The following is a 16,061-nucleotide window of genomic DNA, read 5'->3' on the forward strand; positions in this document are numbered from 1 at the left end:
TAGGACCCTCGCCCAACAAAGCCGCAGATCGATTGCGAGGGATCCGGTTCAGGCATTTACACAAACAGTTGGCGTTCCAAGAATGTCAGCTAGCGTCTTCTTCTTCTTCTTATCATGTGGGGAAAGAAGAGGTTATCCGACGAGCCCTAATGATTGTGAGGGGAATCGGGTATTGGGTCTGCGGAATCGTGTTATCTGGGTTGTCCGGAGATACTTCTCCGTACTTGAATATGAGGAGATTTGCGGGCGGGCTTGATTTGGCAGGCGTGGCGGCAATGGATGATATTGTGACGGAAGCGATGGCGGGAGGAAATGGTTTGGCGAGGGAGTTGAGATATGCGGACTGTGCGGTGGGTAGGGTGGTTGCGGCGGTGGATGACGGCGGCGGAGTGCCGGCGGCGGCAGAGGAAGTGGGGAAGAAACTGGAGAAGATAGATAGTGTTCTGTATAGCGTCGGAAAGGAAACTGAAGGGATGTTCTTGGAGATCATGTCGGCGAGAAATATACTCATCCATTATTGTCTTCGCCGGAGAAATTATTAATAATTATATAATTCTTTAATAACTTTATTCTTTTTAGTTTATTACATTTATTTATTATTTTTATGTAAATTTGTATATTAAATAAAATATTAATATAAAACTAAAAGTGCCAAAAATTTAATAGAAAGCATTTGACAAAACCAAAATAAAATAAAAAAATTATATGGCATGATAGAATAAATGTATATATTTTTTCATTACATACTTTTCATATCAAATATGAAAAATATTAATTTTATTTAACAATTTCTTAATATAATTGTGACAAAATACTAATTTAGAAAAATTATATTCCAGACAATTCCAATTTATATATCGTTATTTTTTTTTAAATAAACTCAACTGAAATAAAATTTGAAAAAAATCAAAACTCTTTATTATTTAAAGTAAAGTTGGATATATGTTTTCAAATATATATAAATTTGTTAATCAATTAAACCAACCAAACTAATCTTATAACAGTTCCAATCGAATCAATCAAACCCAATAAACCAACAGTTTAAAATTTGATAAACCAATTTGAAATTTAATAAACCAACGTCAACGATTTGAAGATGCATTTTTATTAATAAATCGACAAAACTAAATTGATCACACCCATAATCGTGATTAGGAATCACAAATAACTATTCTAATATTTTTACTTTCGCCATCCTTTTCAACCATTACATTAAATAAAATTAAAACCACTACAGTAAATGTTTACCATATAAATATGAAAATATTATATTATACTAATTTTAAAAATATATATATATATATATATATATATTAAATAAAAAATAAATTTAAAAGAAACAAATTGATTTCAATAAAAACAAAAAATTCAAAATTTATATTTATATTATAAATTACTAACATATATACATGTATATATATAATTATAAATGAGTGAATAATAGAATAAATAAATAAATATATATGTATAATTATAAAATTTATAAGTAAGAGAATATATAATTATATATAAATAAATATATTAAATAATATAAGAAAAATATAATTTATAAAAAAATAGTATATTTTATATATATAAATATTAAATCTGAAATTATTATATATATAAATTTGTATGAAGATTTTTTATTATATATTGTATAACTTTTATATATAATAAAGTAAGTGAAAAAATAATATACACATAAATTATCTTTTATATAATTTATGATATATATATATATATATATATATATATATATATATATTATATATATAAAATTAGAAATATTTTATAGTAATACCCAACATTAAAAAGAATTAAGGTGGGCTTATGCCCAACTATCATAATAATGAGGACCCATGAGGCCCAATTTAGAAAGTTCATCTCGATCCTTGAATAGAAAGTCCAAAACAAAATTGAAGTGAAGTTTAGAGAGAGAGTGTGTGAAATGCTTAGAAACAGACACCATTTTTCTCGATCTGTCCTCTGATCGAACTTCTTCAATTCTCAGTGTGAGCTTGCTGTTCAACTATTACGAATCCATATCTTTTTCACAATCAAGATCCCCAATTTCAATCCATTTGCGTCTGCTTCGATATAGATAAAGAGAAGATCGTCTGTCATCGCGGGTGCTAATCTCCGGCCATGGCTTGCGTAAAGACGGTTAACCGATCGGCATCCGTGGCGTTCGCGCCAGAAGCACCGTACCTGGCGGCGGGGACGATGGCCGGAGCGGTGGATCTTTCTTTCAGTTCATCGGCAAATCTAGAGATATTCAAGCTTGATTTCCAGTCTGACGATCAGGAGCTGCCTTTGGTTGGAGAGACCACGACTTCCGAGCGTTTCAATCGGTTGTCATGGGGGAAGAATTCAGCTGGTTCGGAGGAATTCTCTCTCGGTTTAATTGCTGGTGGATTGGTGGATGGCAGCATTGGTCTATGGAACCCGCTGAATCTGATCCGGTACTGTTCTATAAATCAACTAAAAATCTACAATTTGTTGTATTAAACTGCTGAATTTAAATTTAAAGCTAAGGAACATAAAACTTTGATCTTTTTGTTTACGTATTCATTTAGCAGACATACATCTGCGTTGATTAAATCAAGCACAGCTGCATTGATAAAAATCAAGCACAGCTGCATTGATAAAAATCAAGCTTACCTTTCTTGCTACCATTGACCAATTACCTAAATAATACGGTAGCATGTTACCCAACTTGCGGATTCATCTCATTGTTATACTTTCATTGTACTTATTTGTCTTAAAATTAGAAACTACCACTTAATTTTCAACAAGATCCTTATGTATACTGGGGATTTGAAGTTTTGGACATCTGTCCATAAGTCAATACAGTGATACATTTGCACATTGTATAGTAGACTTAGTAACAACGTATAATAGCATCAATGGCGTCATGCTCTTGCTTTCCCAGTTCATTTGTAATAATCTTGAGGTAATTTGGGAAGAGATAATATAAGTTATTTTAACTGAGAATCTTGTAGACTATGGTGAATGAATGGAGCTAACTGGACTAGTCTTGATATCTCTTCGTTATTAATCATACAATCCCTCATTTATTTCCTAGACATTGGTTACATCTGACTTAGTTTTTTCTTTCCAGTTCTGAGGCAAGTGAAGATGCTCTTGTATCACAACTCTCAAGGCATAAAGGGCCTGTAAGTTAGATCACCTAGCATACCTGTATTTTACCGTATTTTTTACATTCATATAGATGAAAAAATGGTCCAAATTATCTTATTTCTTCTTGTTTTCAGGTCCGTGGCTTGGAGTTTAATGGCCTTTCCCCAAATCATCTTGCTTCTGGGGCCGATGAAGGGGAAATTTGTATTTGGGATATAACAAAACCTAGAGAGCCTACTCATTTCCCACCTCTGAAGGTATAATTGCTCCTCTTATTATGCTTCTTCACTGACTTATCAGATAAGTTTACAACTCAGAATAGGATCTCTATATTTGTAAATGGAAAACATATGCCACAATGAGACAACAAGAATTGTTAAATCTGCTTCCTTAATAAGAGCTATTGAGTTAACATTTTCCAATAATTGAACTAGCTGCCCACTCGGTCATATGGTACTATGTTCTTGTGCTTTTGAGACTTTTGCCTTATTTCACTTCTCCATTTTACTACCTGTTGAAATCCGTTTAATATATATTGAAAGCAGCTTTAACGAGTCTTTGTTTTTTTGGCAGGGTAGTGGATCTGCTACCCAGGGTGAAATTTCTTTTTTATCTTGGAACAGCAAGGTTCAACATATATTAGCATCCACTTCATACAATGGAACAGTTGGTGAGGAAAATTATAATTGTATACACCTAATTGCATATGCTGCTTGGACTGAAATGAACTCTGTTTTTCTTTTCAGTTGTTTGGGACTTAAAGAAACAGAAGCCAGTAATCAGGTAAAGTGTTTGACTATGACATGAATCTGGTGTCTCTTTCAGTTTGTGTGATAATAAGAATGTTTGGACTGATACAATTATGAGCTGTCCAGTTTTTCAGATTCGACTAAGCGGCGATGTTCTGTCCTGCAATGGCATCCTGATATGGCCACTCAGCTAATTGTAGCATCTGATGACGACAGCTCACCTACTCTCAGAGTAAGTTAGATACTTGTGTTTTTCATTTTCTAGGAACAAAGTATTTATAGGTGAATATTATGTCTCTGTTGCAGCTATGGGATATGCGGAATATAATGACGCCTGTTAGAGAGTTTGTTGGACACACTATGGGTATGCCAATAATCGCTGTCTCTCTTTATTTGATAATAATAATAATTAATGCTGTTTTATATGTTTGTGGGCTGTTTACATCTAGAAAACATCACTTTTAGCTTCTTTTTTGCGCTCATGCTTCAGTTTATTTCTTGTAGAATCTTATTAGTCTGCCTTTGCATCTGTTGTTCCCTTTGTCTTCTTCCAGGCGTGATTGCGATGTCATGGTGTCCGAATGATAGTTCTTATCTGCTGACCTGTGCCAAAGATAATCGTACTATTTGCTGGGATGTTGTTTCTGGAGAGGTAAATATCATAGATAATGCTTTTGTTAGATTATTGTCTTATCACTATAGGGTTTCCTTTTCCCTCTCCGACTACACGGAATGATATGCAATGTATATACACTACTTGTAAGCACTAATTCTATTTTTCATATGAATTCCATTTAGATTGTCTCTGAACTTCCAGCTGGAACTAACTGGAACTTTGATGTACACTGGTACCCAAAGATACCTGGGGTCATTTCAGCATCCTCATTTGATGGAAAAATTGGCATTTACAATATGGAGGTTAGTTTTGTCAGTTTCTAATCCTTATAACAAATTAAAGAAAATTGTGTAACAACTGCTTGGAGAATTCATTTTCATTTAAACTGATGGAGTCTTCTTACCTAATTTATTGACCAACATCTCTAGTTGCCATTCAATATTGTGTCTAAAAGTTCCAGATGATTTTTCTCTGTGTTCTCATTTGCCCTGCCTTATATACGCAGGCTTGTAGCCGTTATGGCATTGGAGAGGACAATGTTGGTGCAGGTATCATTAACTGTCCTGTAAATGTTTTGAATATTTGAACTGAGTTCCACTTTTGTATACTTTTAGTCAATCATCTTGTCTGTTGTCTAAGCAATCAACTACTCAGTGCATCTGAAAAACAGTCTGTATTCTGAGCAAAAAAAATTCTAAGAAGTTCCCATCATGCGCCACTTGATGTGGGAGTCTAATACCCTTTGGTAATTCAGAAAATGATAAGGAGCAAGAAGTAGGTATCAATTTGACATTCAAACTCTTGCCTGATGTATCATTCTCCTGCCCGAATGACTTGACAGTTTATGCAATAGGTTTGTAAAGCTAAGAAACCAGGGAAATAGGTTTCCTTGTGAATCTTGTCTAATGTGTTATTCTTGTGTGCATGTGGAATTTCATCCTTTTTATTTATCTTGTTGAGCAACAATCTTGATTGATGGATAGAACTTATTCCAATATTTGACTTATTTGTTCTTGTGCCTGCCTGCCTGTGTTGCAAGTTTGTATTCCTGGTAATTGCATAGCAACAATCTCTCTTTTTCTGCACAGCACAACTAAGAGCACCAAAATGGTATAAGCGTAAAGCAGGAGTGTCCTTTGGGTTTGGGGGAAAACTTGTTTCATTTTGCTCAAAAGATGGTACATCAGGTGGTTCAGAGGTAGGGTGTTAATTATGGCATCTGTACTTCTCATGTATCTGTTGGATAATCTTATATATTATAATTGCATTTGTTCTAGGTTCATATCCAAAGCTTGGTCACAGAACAGACTTTGGCAAGCCGTTCATCTGAATTCCAAGCGGCAGTACAAAACTGGGATAGATCTTCATTAAAGCTAATATGTGATGGAAAATCTCAAGAAACTGAGTATGTCATTCTGACAAAGTTCAACAGTTTACCCTCAAAATTTGGTCTGACAAGATGGGTACCATATGGATTGATATCACTTTTTTTCATTGAATTGATTACTGAGCAGGTCGGAGGATGAGAAAGAAACATGGTGTTTCCTGAGGATTTTGTCTGAAGGAGGGACAGCAAGGACAAAACTACTTAACCATCTTGGTTTTAGTTTACCTGTTGAGGAAACAGATAATCTGCAAAACAATGTTTCTGAGGAATTAAATGCTCTTGGAATTGAAGAAAAGGTATCAGAGTTAGTGAGTTATGCGGCAGATCATGGCACAAGTGCCTTCCCAACTGACAATGGAGATGATTTCTTTAACAATCTTCCAAGTCCTAAAGCTGACACACCTGTCTCAGCTTCTGGGAATAATTTTAATGCGGCAGTTACTAGTGTTGAGACAGCACAGACAGAAGTGGTGGATGAAGAATGGGAGGAGAACCCTGACCCGTCATTTGATGAGTCCATTCAGCATGCATTGGTTGTTGGAGACTATAAGGGTGCAGTTGCTAAATGCATATCTGCAAATAAACTAGCTGATGCTTTAGTTATTAGTCATCTTGGTGGAGCTTCCTTGTGGGAGAACACACGTGATCAATACCTTAAGATGAGTCGGTCTCCTTATTTAAAGGTTTGTTTTATGTTAATTCTGTCCGGCTTTGTCCTTCTCTTACCTGTCATGTCATGCTTTCATCAAAAGTGTGTTAGTTATTAAAAGGTTTGGAATTATGACGATGTCAATTGATAAACTAGAAGTTTTATTTTGAGATTCCAATCTGAGTATACTTGGTATATTTCCGTTCACAGATTCTTTCTGCAATGGTGAACAATGATCTGTCCAACCTGGTCAAGAGTAGGCCCCTCAAATCCTGGAAAGAGACCCTTGCTCTAATTTGCTCTGTGAGTTGTTTCAATCCAAGAATGATACAAGATTTCTTGAATTCCTACACTCCTCTATGCACTTATGTTTAGCCTGTTTTTAGAGAACATTTGTATTCTTCTACAACTGGTATACAAATTTTAATTTAGCATAAAACTTTCACTTATATTGATGTCAAAACTTGTAGCACCAACTGCTGCTTCCATTGGCACTAAATTTCTAAGATTGCTGTGATGACGAAGTATCTACTATTCAAAAGGACATAAAAAAAGTTTTTGTTTACAGAAAAACTCAAAGCAGTAACTTCCCCAATAACTATAGTACCAATTCTCCTAAATGAAATTGCAGCTGAAATAAGTTTGTTTTTACTGTAAATTAGAGAATGGGAAAAGATTGTTTCTCGTTATAGTGCGTTTATCTAATAATTAGGGAAAGAAAACATGGAATACAAGGATTAATAGATGGTGAAAGTTACAATATTACTTGCATTACCCCTTACCATTAAAAATGAGCTATATCTTCAACATAGGTATCCAATCCTATTACTTCCTAATGTCAGTTCCCATCATCACTGATAAACAGTTTGCCCAACAAGAGGAGTGGACTTTGCTATGTGATGCACTTGCTGCGAGGCTTATGGCTGCAGGCAATACACTGGCTGCCAATCTTTGCTACATATGCGCTGGCAATATTGATAAAACCATAGAATTATGGTCTTGGAGTCTTACCAAAGGTCTTGAAGGAAAATCCTATGTTGATCTTCTTCAGGCAAGTATACTTTGCCTATATGCTTGTTCAAAATACTGATAATATCTATTAACATTATTTTTTTTATCAGGATTTAATGGAAAAGACAACTGTACTTGTTCTTGCTTCTGAGCCTAAGCAATGTAGTGGTTCTTTATGCAAGTTAGTTGAGAACTATGCTGAGATATTAGCCAGTCAAGGGCTTTTATCTACTGCTATGGGATACTTAAAATTGTTTGGATTGGACGAACTATCTCCTGAACTAAGGGTCTTGCAAGATCGCATTGCTGTGTCTATAGAAAATGGTTTGTACCTTTTGCCCTATAATACCTACCTCTGGACCTTCTTGCAGTATGTTGATGGAAATTGACAATTTTCTTTTGATGTTTGACAGAGAAAGAAATACCAAAATCTATTCCATCTGACTATTCTTCATCACAGACTGGAACAGAATATGGAAGTCAGCCCAGTTTTGGTATGCCCAACACTTCTCCTTATTATCAGGTGATTCTCCTTAAATTGTTAACTCTATGAGAAAAAAATGGCAAAACCACAATTTTGTCACTTTTATAGTTTTGTACAGGCTTAATGTCTTTTCATATTTCCCTCAATCTTGCTGATCATTTATCTAGGAACCAGTAGCATCACATCTGCCAAGTGTTCAAGACAGTTCTTATGCGAATAACTATCAACAGATGTCTGGTACTTCTTATGGTAGAGGATATGATATGCCTGTTCCATATCAGCCTGCAAACCCATCACCAATGTTCCCATCACAGCAGGTCTCCTCTCAGGTATATCCAATTGGTTTATTTCCATTTTAATTTTCGCTTTTTTAGTTGCACAATTTTGGCTGCTTCTTTTTGTATAATCATAAATATAAGAGAGAGACCAGTTGTCTTCCTCGAAATCCGGTACATTCTAACTGTCTAAGGGCTGTTTTGTTACCAACTTTTTCATGATGACCATGATATGAAAAATCTGTAGTTGTTAATTGTTATGTTTTCCAAATATCACAATGATATAATATTAATCTGATTAGGTCTACAAAAACATCTCTATATCAAATGAAGAAAAAAATTATACTATTATTTTGGATCATGATCAAGAAAATAATTTGCATATCAAATGAAACAAAAAAAAAATACACTATAATTTCAAAAAAGAAAATCGCATAACAAAAAAAGAATCACTTTCAGTTTTAACTGTCTCTTTGCAATAGAACTTGTGCATTTCCACATTGTCAGCAGTTGTCAAATGTAATTCTCTGGAATGAATTTTGTTTTTTCTTTGATGAAGTATGCTCCACCTCCTATCCACAATCAGCCCGCTGTCACAACTTTCAATCCTGCAAACCCTATGATGTTGAGAAATCCGGAGCAGTATCAGCAGCTAAATACACTGGGTTCTCAGTTATATCCTGTATGTATTTTTTTATTTAAGTTTGAAAAGCAAATGTTTGAGAATCCATCTCTAACCCTAAAAAAATTCATATTGAATTCAGGGGACTGGAGTTCCTAACTATCCATCTGGCGAGGGTTTTTCTGCTCCGGTTACATCTCAACCGGGTTCTATTCAAGGTCATAAAATGCCTCAGGTTTTTACTCCCGCTCCTGCTCCCACATCCCGAGGAGGATTCATGCCTGTTGCAAATTCTGGAGTTCAAAGACCTGTAATGGGTCAATCACAGCCATCCAGCCCCACTCAGTCCACACAAGCACCACCTGCTGTAACTCCTGCTGCTCCTCCACCCACAATACAGACAGCTGATACTTCAAAAGTTCCTGGTATTGCAATTTTCATCAATTCTCATTATATCCTATTTGTGCCTTTTGTCACAAGAATACCAAGGGCTTGTTTGATATGTGCTTATTTCAAAATAACTGTTTTATTTTCTTTCTAAAATCTTGTTTGGTGAAAAAAGTTGTTTATACAGATTATTTGGATCTAATAACCAAAATAATATTCTCTCATAATTTAATACTAAAAATGATTTTATGGATGATGAAATATTAAACCCATCAAACAAGCCCTAAATGGATATGAATTCTTGTATAAAATAAGTAGGAAGATATTTTACTGATTCATTTTCCATCTGACATAATTAAAACCAATAAGCAAAAAACACCCCACAATGTTTTGATAATTTTTATGGATCATTTATTAATATGCTAATTTATGAATTTTGGTTTACAGCGCAACAAAGGCCTGTTATTACAACTTTGACCAGACTTTTCAACGAGACATCAGAGGCACTAGGAGGCTCACGTGCGGTTCCAGCTAAAAAGCGTGAGATAGAAGACAACTCAAGGAAAATAGGGGCCTTGTATGCAAAACTCAACGCTGGGGATATATCTAGAAACGCGGCTGAAAAACTTGTCCAAATCTGCCAAGCTTTGGATAATGGAGATTTCAATACTGCTCTCCAAATCTTGGTATATAACTTCTGCTAACCTCTTCGGTATATTAAACCAATCAATGAAACAAGCCCTTCGGAACCACCCTCAACACTAACAATGGATTAATTTCTCGATGACATCTGATATTGTTTCCTCTCTTGTTTAGTATGCTGTTAAATAACCCGAAATGAAAAGAAAGAAATTGCAGATTTCTGATGTTTTCGTTATTGATTCGCAGGTCCAACTTACCACAAGCGATTGGGATGAATGCAACTTCTGGTTGACTGCTCTAAAACGCATGATCAAGACCAGGCAAAACGTCAGATGAATCTCCTCTCTAGCATCATAAAAAAGGTTTGGGTAGATATGATCAGAATCTGTTCGATTTCTTCCATCAAAGTATTTGTTCAGATAGGAACCTGCTATTTTAGTCAAATATTTGACTTCCTTTCCTTGCAAGATTTATGATGATATTCCCATATATAATACAGTTGGTGGATGATAATAGGACAACATTGACTTTTATTTATTTTTTGCTTGATAAAATTTTCATTTATACTAGATTTTGGGATTTTGTTTATTTATTCATATATATTATTTTACCCCATTTCAAGATTATTAATATGCTCATTATTCAATTTGAACATCTTCTTAGTAGCACATAATATTATTAAAAATGATTATTTTATGTTTTATTGTGAGTAAATTTGTTTATGTGATCACAAATAATCAAACATGTCTTGAATATAATATATTATAGCCATGGACCAGTGTTTGAGATCTCAGTTGAGATCTGGAGTTGAATACTTAGTTATATATAATTGGGATTGAAGATGTATTAAAATATTATGTAGGGTTAGTTTGATTCAGTTTATTCACAACATGATTTATTTGTTAAATGCTCAGATAAGTTTGAATATGTTTATAAAATGAATCAAACTAGTTCCTAAACACCCCCATGATTAGTTGATTACTAATAGAATAGTCATAATTAAATCGTGGCATGATGATTTGTACCAAATTATACAATTTCTTTTACATATAACCAAAAGTATAGTTCATAATATAATTTATTTTCATTTGAAAAATGGACTAATCTATTTTTGGTACATTACTAGATCAATTGTTTGAGATATAGGAAAATAAAAAAATCTTCAACAATAAATGGTTCCATATTTGTTTGTTCTTCAATTATACCAGTTGATTTTCCGTGGTCTTATCGTTTTTAATTGTTCATATTAATTTTTAAATTTGTTGTGTTTAAACTTCTTATTTATCATTAAGAGCGGTTTATACGATAATTGTTGTAAGTATGATTATCCCAAATTATTTGTTTCTAACATTGATGTTATCTTTTTTCTCAATTCAAAACATTTTACCTCCTCTTTAAGGATGGTTAGTGTTATCCAAAATTGTCTGCCTATACATTATCTATTAACCTTTAAAAAATATTTATTACTTAAATAATTATTTTATCATTTTATTTTTAAAAAAATAACAATGTCCAACGTTTTAAATATGAAATGTGAAACTTTTAAACAAAACCTACCAAATAAATTAAAAATATTATAATTATAAAAAAAAAATAACCGTGGACCAAAACAGTAAAATGATCATTAAAATATCTAAGACAGACATTAGATTATATGAAAAAAAAGAGTTTCCATTTTACAACCTCCCATCTCTCTCCTACGGGAAATTGGACTAAATGACCCTGCAAATAAGGCAAATTGCCTCCGTGGTCACCAGATAATTGAAATTGATCTGGTGACCACTTAATTTTTTTTGGACGAAATTACCCTTTTCGCGTAACGCGAAGGGACTTCGCGTTTCGCGAAGTGAGACGCTGTGAAAAGTCCAGAATACCCTTACTATATAATCAAATCCGGCCATCTTTTTTTCATTTCTTTTCTTCTTCTTCTCTCTCTTCCCTTCCGCTTTTCTCCTCCTTCTCTCTAATCTCGCCGGCGACGGAGTTCAACGGCGGCACTCAATGAGCTCCACGACGAGCACAAGCACTGTAACAATTGGTAAGTTTATGTATTTCAAGTTTATTGATGTTCATTTATGCATTTTCGAATCACTGCGTTGTTTAGGGTTTCATCTGATGATACTTCCCGTTTCGCTAAGTACTTCCCGTTTCGCTAAGTACTTACCGTTTCGCTAAGTACTTACCGTTTCGCTAAGTACTTACCGTTTCGCTAAGTACTTAACGCTTCGCTAAGGGTTTCCATTTCACAGTATTAATTATCCCGTTTCCCATTTTTCTTGCAGCCGAAGTTTTCGTTTTCTATAATGGAGAGTGGAAAGTTGATGCTAATGGAATATTGTTTTTTGATGCCTCTTCAATCAAAACATTGGATGTACCCCAAAGTACTCGTTATGCTGAATTAATCGATAAACTCCATCAAAGACTTCAAGTGCAGAAATGTACCTATGATTTAGTGCTGCAAGTGAAGTATGATATTCCGAATATCACAAATCCTAAACCCGTTTTTATTGAAGATGATGAGGATCTGAACATATATTTATCACGCTTGATTTTGGGTAGAACTGTGTCACCATTGTTTGTGTCTGTAGTAGAGAAGTCACAATTTACTAAAGAAAAGATACCACTACTTACCTACCCAACTCAAGAAAGTATTCTCCCACAATTTACTCAGAAAATTGTACCAGAAGCTTTACCCTCGGAGGTCTTTGTTGAAAGTAATGAAGCAGGAGATAACTCTTTGCCTCACATCCCACTTACTGAGGACTTGCATGCATCGATACCTACACCACATAGTGCGAGAAGAGCATCAACGGGTACACCTACTAGTGCAAGAAGATCATCATTTGGTACACCAAGTAGTGCAAGAAGGTCATCATTTGGTACACCATCGACAGACATATCACCCACAGACATATCACCGACAGACATATCACCGACAGACCCCTCATTTGCGTTGGCGTTAACTACTGAAACTGTATTGGAAGTCGGTGCCTTGTTTGAAAATAAAAAAGAACTACAACTGATGCTCTATAAATATGCGATGGCTAATCATTTTGAATTCAAGGTGGAGAAGTCAAGAAAACATCTTTGGTATGTGAAATGTTTGGATGAGAAATGCAAGTGGAGATTGCGTGCCGTGAAAGGTAAATTATCTGAGATGTTTGAGATCCGGAAATTCGACCAACAACACTCATGCTCAGTTCTATCTAGGCCAGAGAAAAAAATGCAAACACCAGCATGGGTTATTGGGCAGTGCGTGAAGAGTAAGTATATGGACCATCACCATAATCACTTGCCTAAGAAAATAATTGAAGACATGCAGGCAACTTATGGGGTAAATTTGACTTATAATAAGGCTTGGAGGGCTAGGGAAATGGCATTAGTGGCGGTGCGAGGAACGGTTGAGGATTCATATGAAAAATTACCCTCATACTTATACATGTTGGAGAAGCATAATCCTGGTACCATAACAGACATCCAAACAGACGAGTTCGGGCACTTCAAGTATATGTTCATGTCCCTAGGCCTCTCTATTAGGGGTTTCAAGGCATTTTGTCGTCCCGTATTGTGTGTTGATGCCAGTTTTCTTAAGCACAAGGTGGGAGGCCAACTATTGGTGGCTATTGCATTAGATGCTAATGAACAATTATATCCTGTCGCATTCGGAGTTGTTGATTCAGAGAATAATAACTCTTGGACTTATTTTATGCAAAAATTGAGAGAAGCAATTGGATTAGTTGATGATCTCGTCTTCGTATCCGATAGACACCCAAGCATCGCCAATGCCTTATGTGCTGTTTTTCCAGAAGCATACCACGGTGCGTGCACATATCACATAAAGATGAATATCAACGCGAAATTCAAAACTGATAATTGTCATATGGAGTTTGATATGGCTTCTCGTGCGTACACCGTCCACGAATTCAATCGTTTTTTTGACAAGATAAGGGTTAAAGATAATAGGATTGCTGCCTATTTGGAAGAAATTGGATTTCAAAGATGGAGTAGAGCATTTTTCCCCGGTAAGCGATACAATCAACTAACAAGCAATTATGCTGAGAGTTTTAATAGTCAGAGCAGGGAAGCCAGAAAGTACCCCATTTCCTCAATGACCGATTATTTAAGATTGACAATACAAGGTTGGTTTAATGAGAGAAGAGAAAGAGCGTCCAACCACCGAGAAGTGTTATCTCCAACATATGAAAAGTGGTTACGTGAGGGATTCGAGAAGGCTAGATTCTATACAGTATCATCGCTTAACCGATTCGAGTTTTATGTGCATGACAATCAGTCTCATTTTAAAGTCAATTTGAAAGACATGAACTGCACTTGTAGGGTATTTGAAGTTTCTGGTCTTCCTTGTACTCATGCAATGGCTGCTGCCCGTCACCGCAATTTGGTTTGTTATGACTTTTGTTCAAGGTATTATTCAGCTCACATGTTCAATCTATTTAACCAATTGTTTAATCGTTTTATTTTCCATTCTTACAGATATTACACAACTGAATCTTGGATGAATGCATATGCGGAGACATGTTACCCTGCTGGTGATGAAGACGATTGGGATATTCCCGAAATGATCAAGGAACGCGTATGTCTAAAACCACCTGTGAAGGTTAAGAAAGGGCGTCCACAAACAAAGCGTAGGTCATCTCAAGGTGAGTTACCTAAGGCTCCGAGACGATGCACCTCATGTGGTGGACTAGGACATAATAGGGCCACATGCAAAGCAGTCATGCCTGCTCCATCTACTGCAAAAGCATCATCATCTAGGCATCATGACTCATCTTCTCAACAGCACGAACCATCATCTCAACAATATGAGCCTTTAGATTGATTGGGATAAGTTGTATAAGTGTTTTGGATAAGTTGTATTATGTTTTGGATAATTTGTATTATGTTTTGGATAATTTGTATTATGTTTTGGATAAGTTGTACTCGGATAAGTTGAACTCGGATAAGTTGTATAAGTGTTTTGGATAAGTTGTATGTTTTGGATAATTTGTATTGTGTTTTGGATAATTTGTATCTGTGTACTGTAGGGGTACTTAACGCTTTGTTAAGTACTTAGCGCTTCGTTAAGTACTTAACGCTTCGTTAAGTACTTAGCGCTTCGTTAAGTACTTAGCGCTTCGTTAAGTACTTAGCGCTTCGTTAAGTACTTAGCGCATCGTTAAGTACTAAACGCTTCGTTAAGCGCTTTGTCAAGTAAAACTTGGTATAAGTGAGTTGAAGTTAGTTACTTGGTACATTGATTTATATGTTCAATTATTTGGTATGTAAATATCGGACCACCAACCAACCAGACTACATTAAAACTACAAATATTATAACATGATCAAGTTCAAGTTCTAACCAAAAAGCAATACAAGATCAGAATACATAAGCAGCAGTCAAGTTCTATCCAAAAATCAATAAAAGATTACAATACAAACTAAGGTTCTGTAATTTGATGAAATAACCGGACCGCCATCTTTTGTCGAAAAAACTCAATTTCATTGGAAGTCACCTTCTCTACACCTAAACCAGCAGTCAAGTATTCCATGTGCATAAGCATAAATACACCACAATCCCCACTTTCTTCTGCTCTAGGGACTTCCCCTTTTTTGGGGACTGCATTTTTGACTGGGTGTGGCAACCTTTTATATGTCAGTTTCTGGAAATTGAAATTAGGATACCGTTGTAGCTCAGCATCACTCGCTCCCATTGCATATATTCGTGGAAACATCTCACACAAAGGTCTCATGTATGGATCGAGATTCCTATAAATACCCGAGTCGCAGTCATAAACGTCAATGTGATTATCTTGTACACGAACGACGCACAGTACCCAATGCTTGTTGCCAATGTTCAAAGGCACGTAAATATCGTCTACTAGTGGCCATTCTGGCATATGTCTATGAGGCGCTCCCCAGAAGTATTGAGAAAAGACGTCTGATATTGGAAATTTTTCTGGATCTTTTTTGTAGTTCGGGTACTCTCGCCTCATCATATCTGCTAATAAGCAATCCCCTATTGATACTTTACAATGTTTATATGTCTTGGGATATTGCTCAATCCTTTTGCGCAACAAGTGGCAGACTGCGTCGATTTCCTACAAAATGGGTGAAAAGGCA

At 35.4% G+C, this 16,061-nt stretch overlaps 1 protein-coding gene across 1 annotated transcript; it reads left to right on the plus strand.

The window, feature by feature from the left end:
* The first annotated feature begins 1,887 nt into the window (after positions 1 to 1,887).
* On the plus strand, positions 1,888 to 10,514 carry LOC124946049 (protein transport protein SEC31 homolog B-like). Its single transcript, XM_047486604.1, has 22 exons — positions 1,888 to 2,444; positions 3,104 to 3,158; positions 3,258 to 3,380; positions 3,697 to 3,793; positions 3,870 to 3,906; positions 3,999 to 4,104; positions 4,179 to 4,236; positions 4,427 to 4,524; positions 4,671 to 4,790; positions 4,994 to 5,036; positions 5,577 to 5,686; positions 5,766 to 5,893; positions 6,003 to 6,558; positions 6,735 to 6,827; positions 7,390 to 7,575; positions 7,646 to 7,859; positions 7,949 to 8,058; positions 8,187 to 8,348; positions 8,854 to 8,976; positions 9,059 to 9,341; positions 9,751 to 9,989; positions 10,192 to 10,514. Exons 1-22 carry the CDS (start codon positions 2,128 to 2,130, stop codon positions 10,279 to 10,281), a joined length of 3,348 nt encoding a protein of 1,115 aa, XP_047342560.1. The 5' UTR covers positions 1,888 to 2,127; the 3' UTR covers positions 10,282 to 10,514.
* The last annotated feature ends 5,547 nt before the right edge of the window (positions 10,515 to 16,061 follow it).

This window comes from Impatiens glandulifera, chromosome 7, assembly GCF_907164915.1.
Source record: "Impatiens glandulifera chromosome 7, dImpGla2.1, whole genome shotgun sequence".
Classification (NCBI taxonomy): domain Eukaryota; kingdom Viridiplantae; phylum Streptophyta; class Magnoliopsida; order Ericales; family Balsaminaceae; genus Impatiens; species Impatiens glandulifera.

Coding starts and splice junctions, on each gene's coding strand:
- LOC124946049 (XM_047486604.1), top strand. CDS start 2,128: ATGGCTTGCGTAAAGACGGTTAACCGATCGGCATCCGTGGCGTTCGCG. Junction 5,894..6,002: donor GGAAAATCTCAAGAAACTGA/GTATGTCATTCT, acceptor ATTACTGAGCAG/GTCGGAGGATGAGAAAGAAA. Junction 7,860..7,948: donor TGCTGTGTCTATAGAAAATG/GTTTGTACCTTT, acceptor GATGTTTGACAG/AGAAAGAAATACCAAAATCT.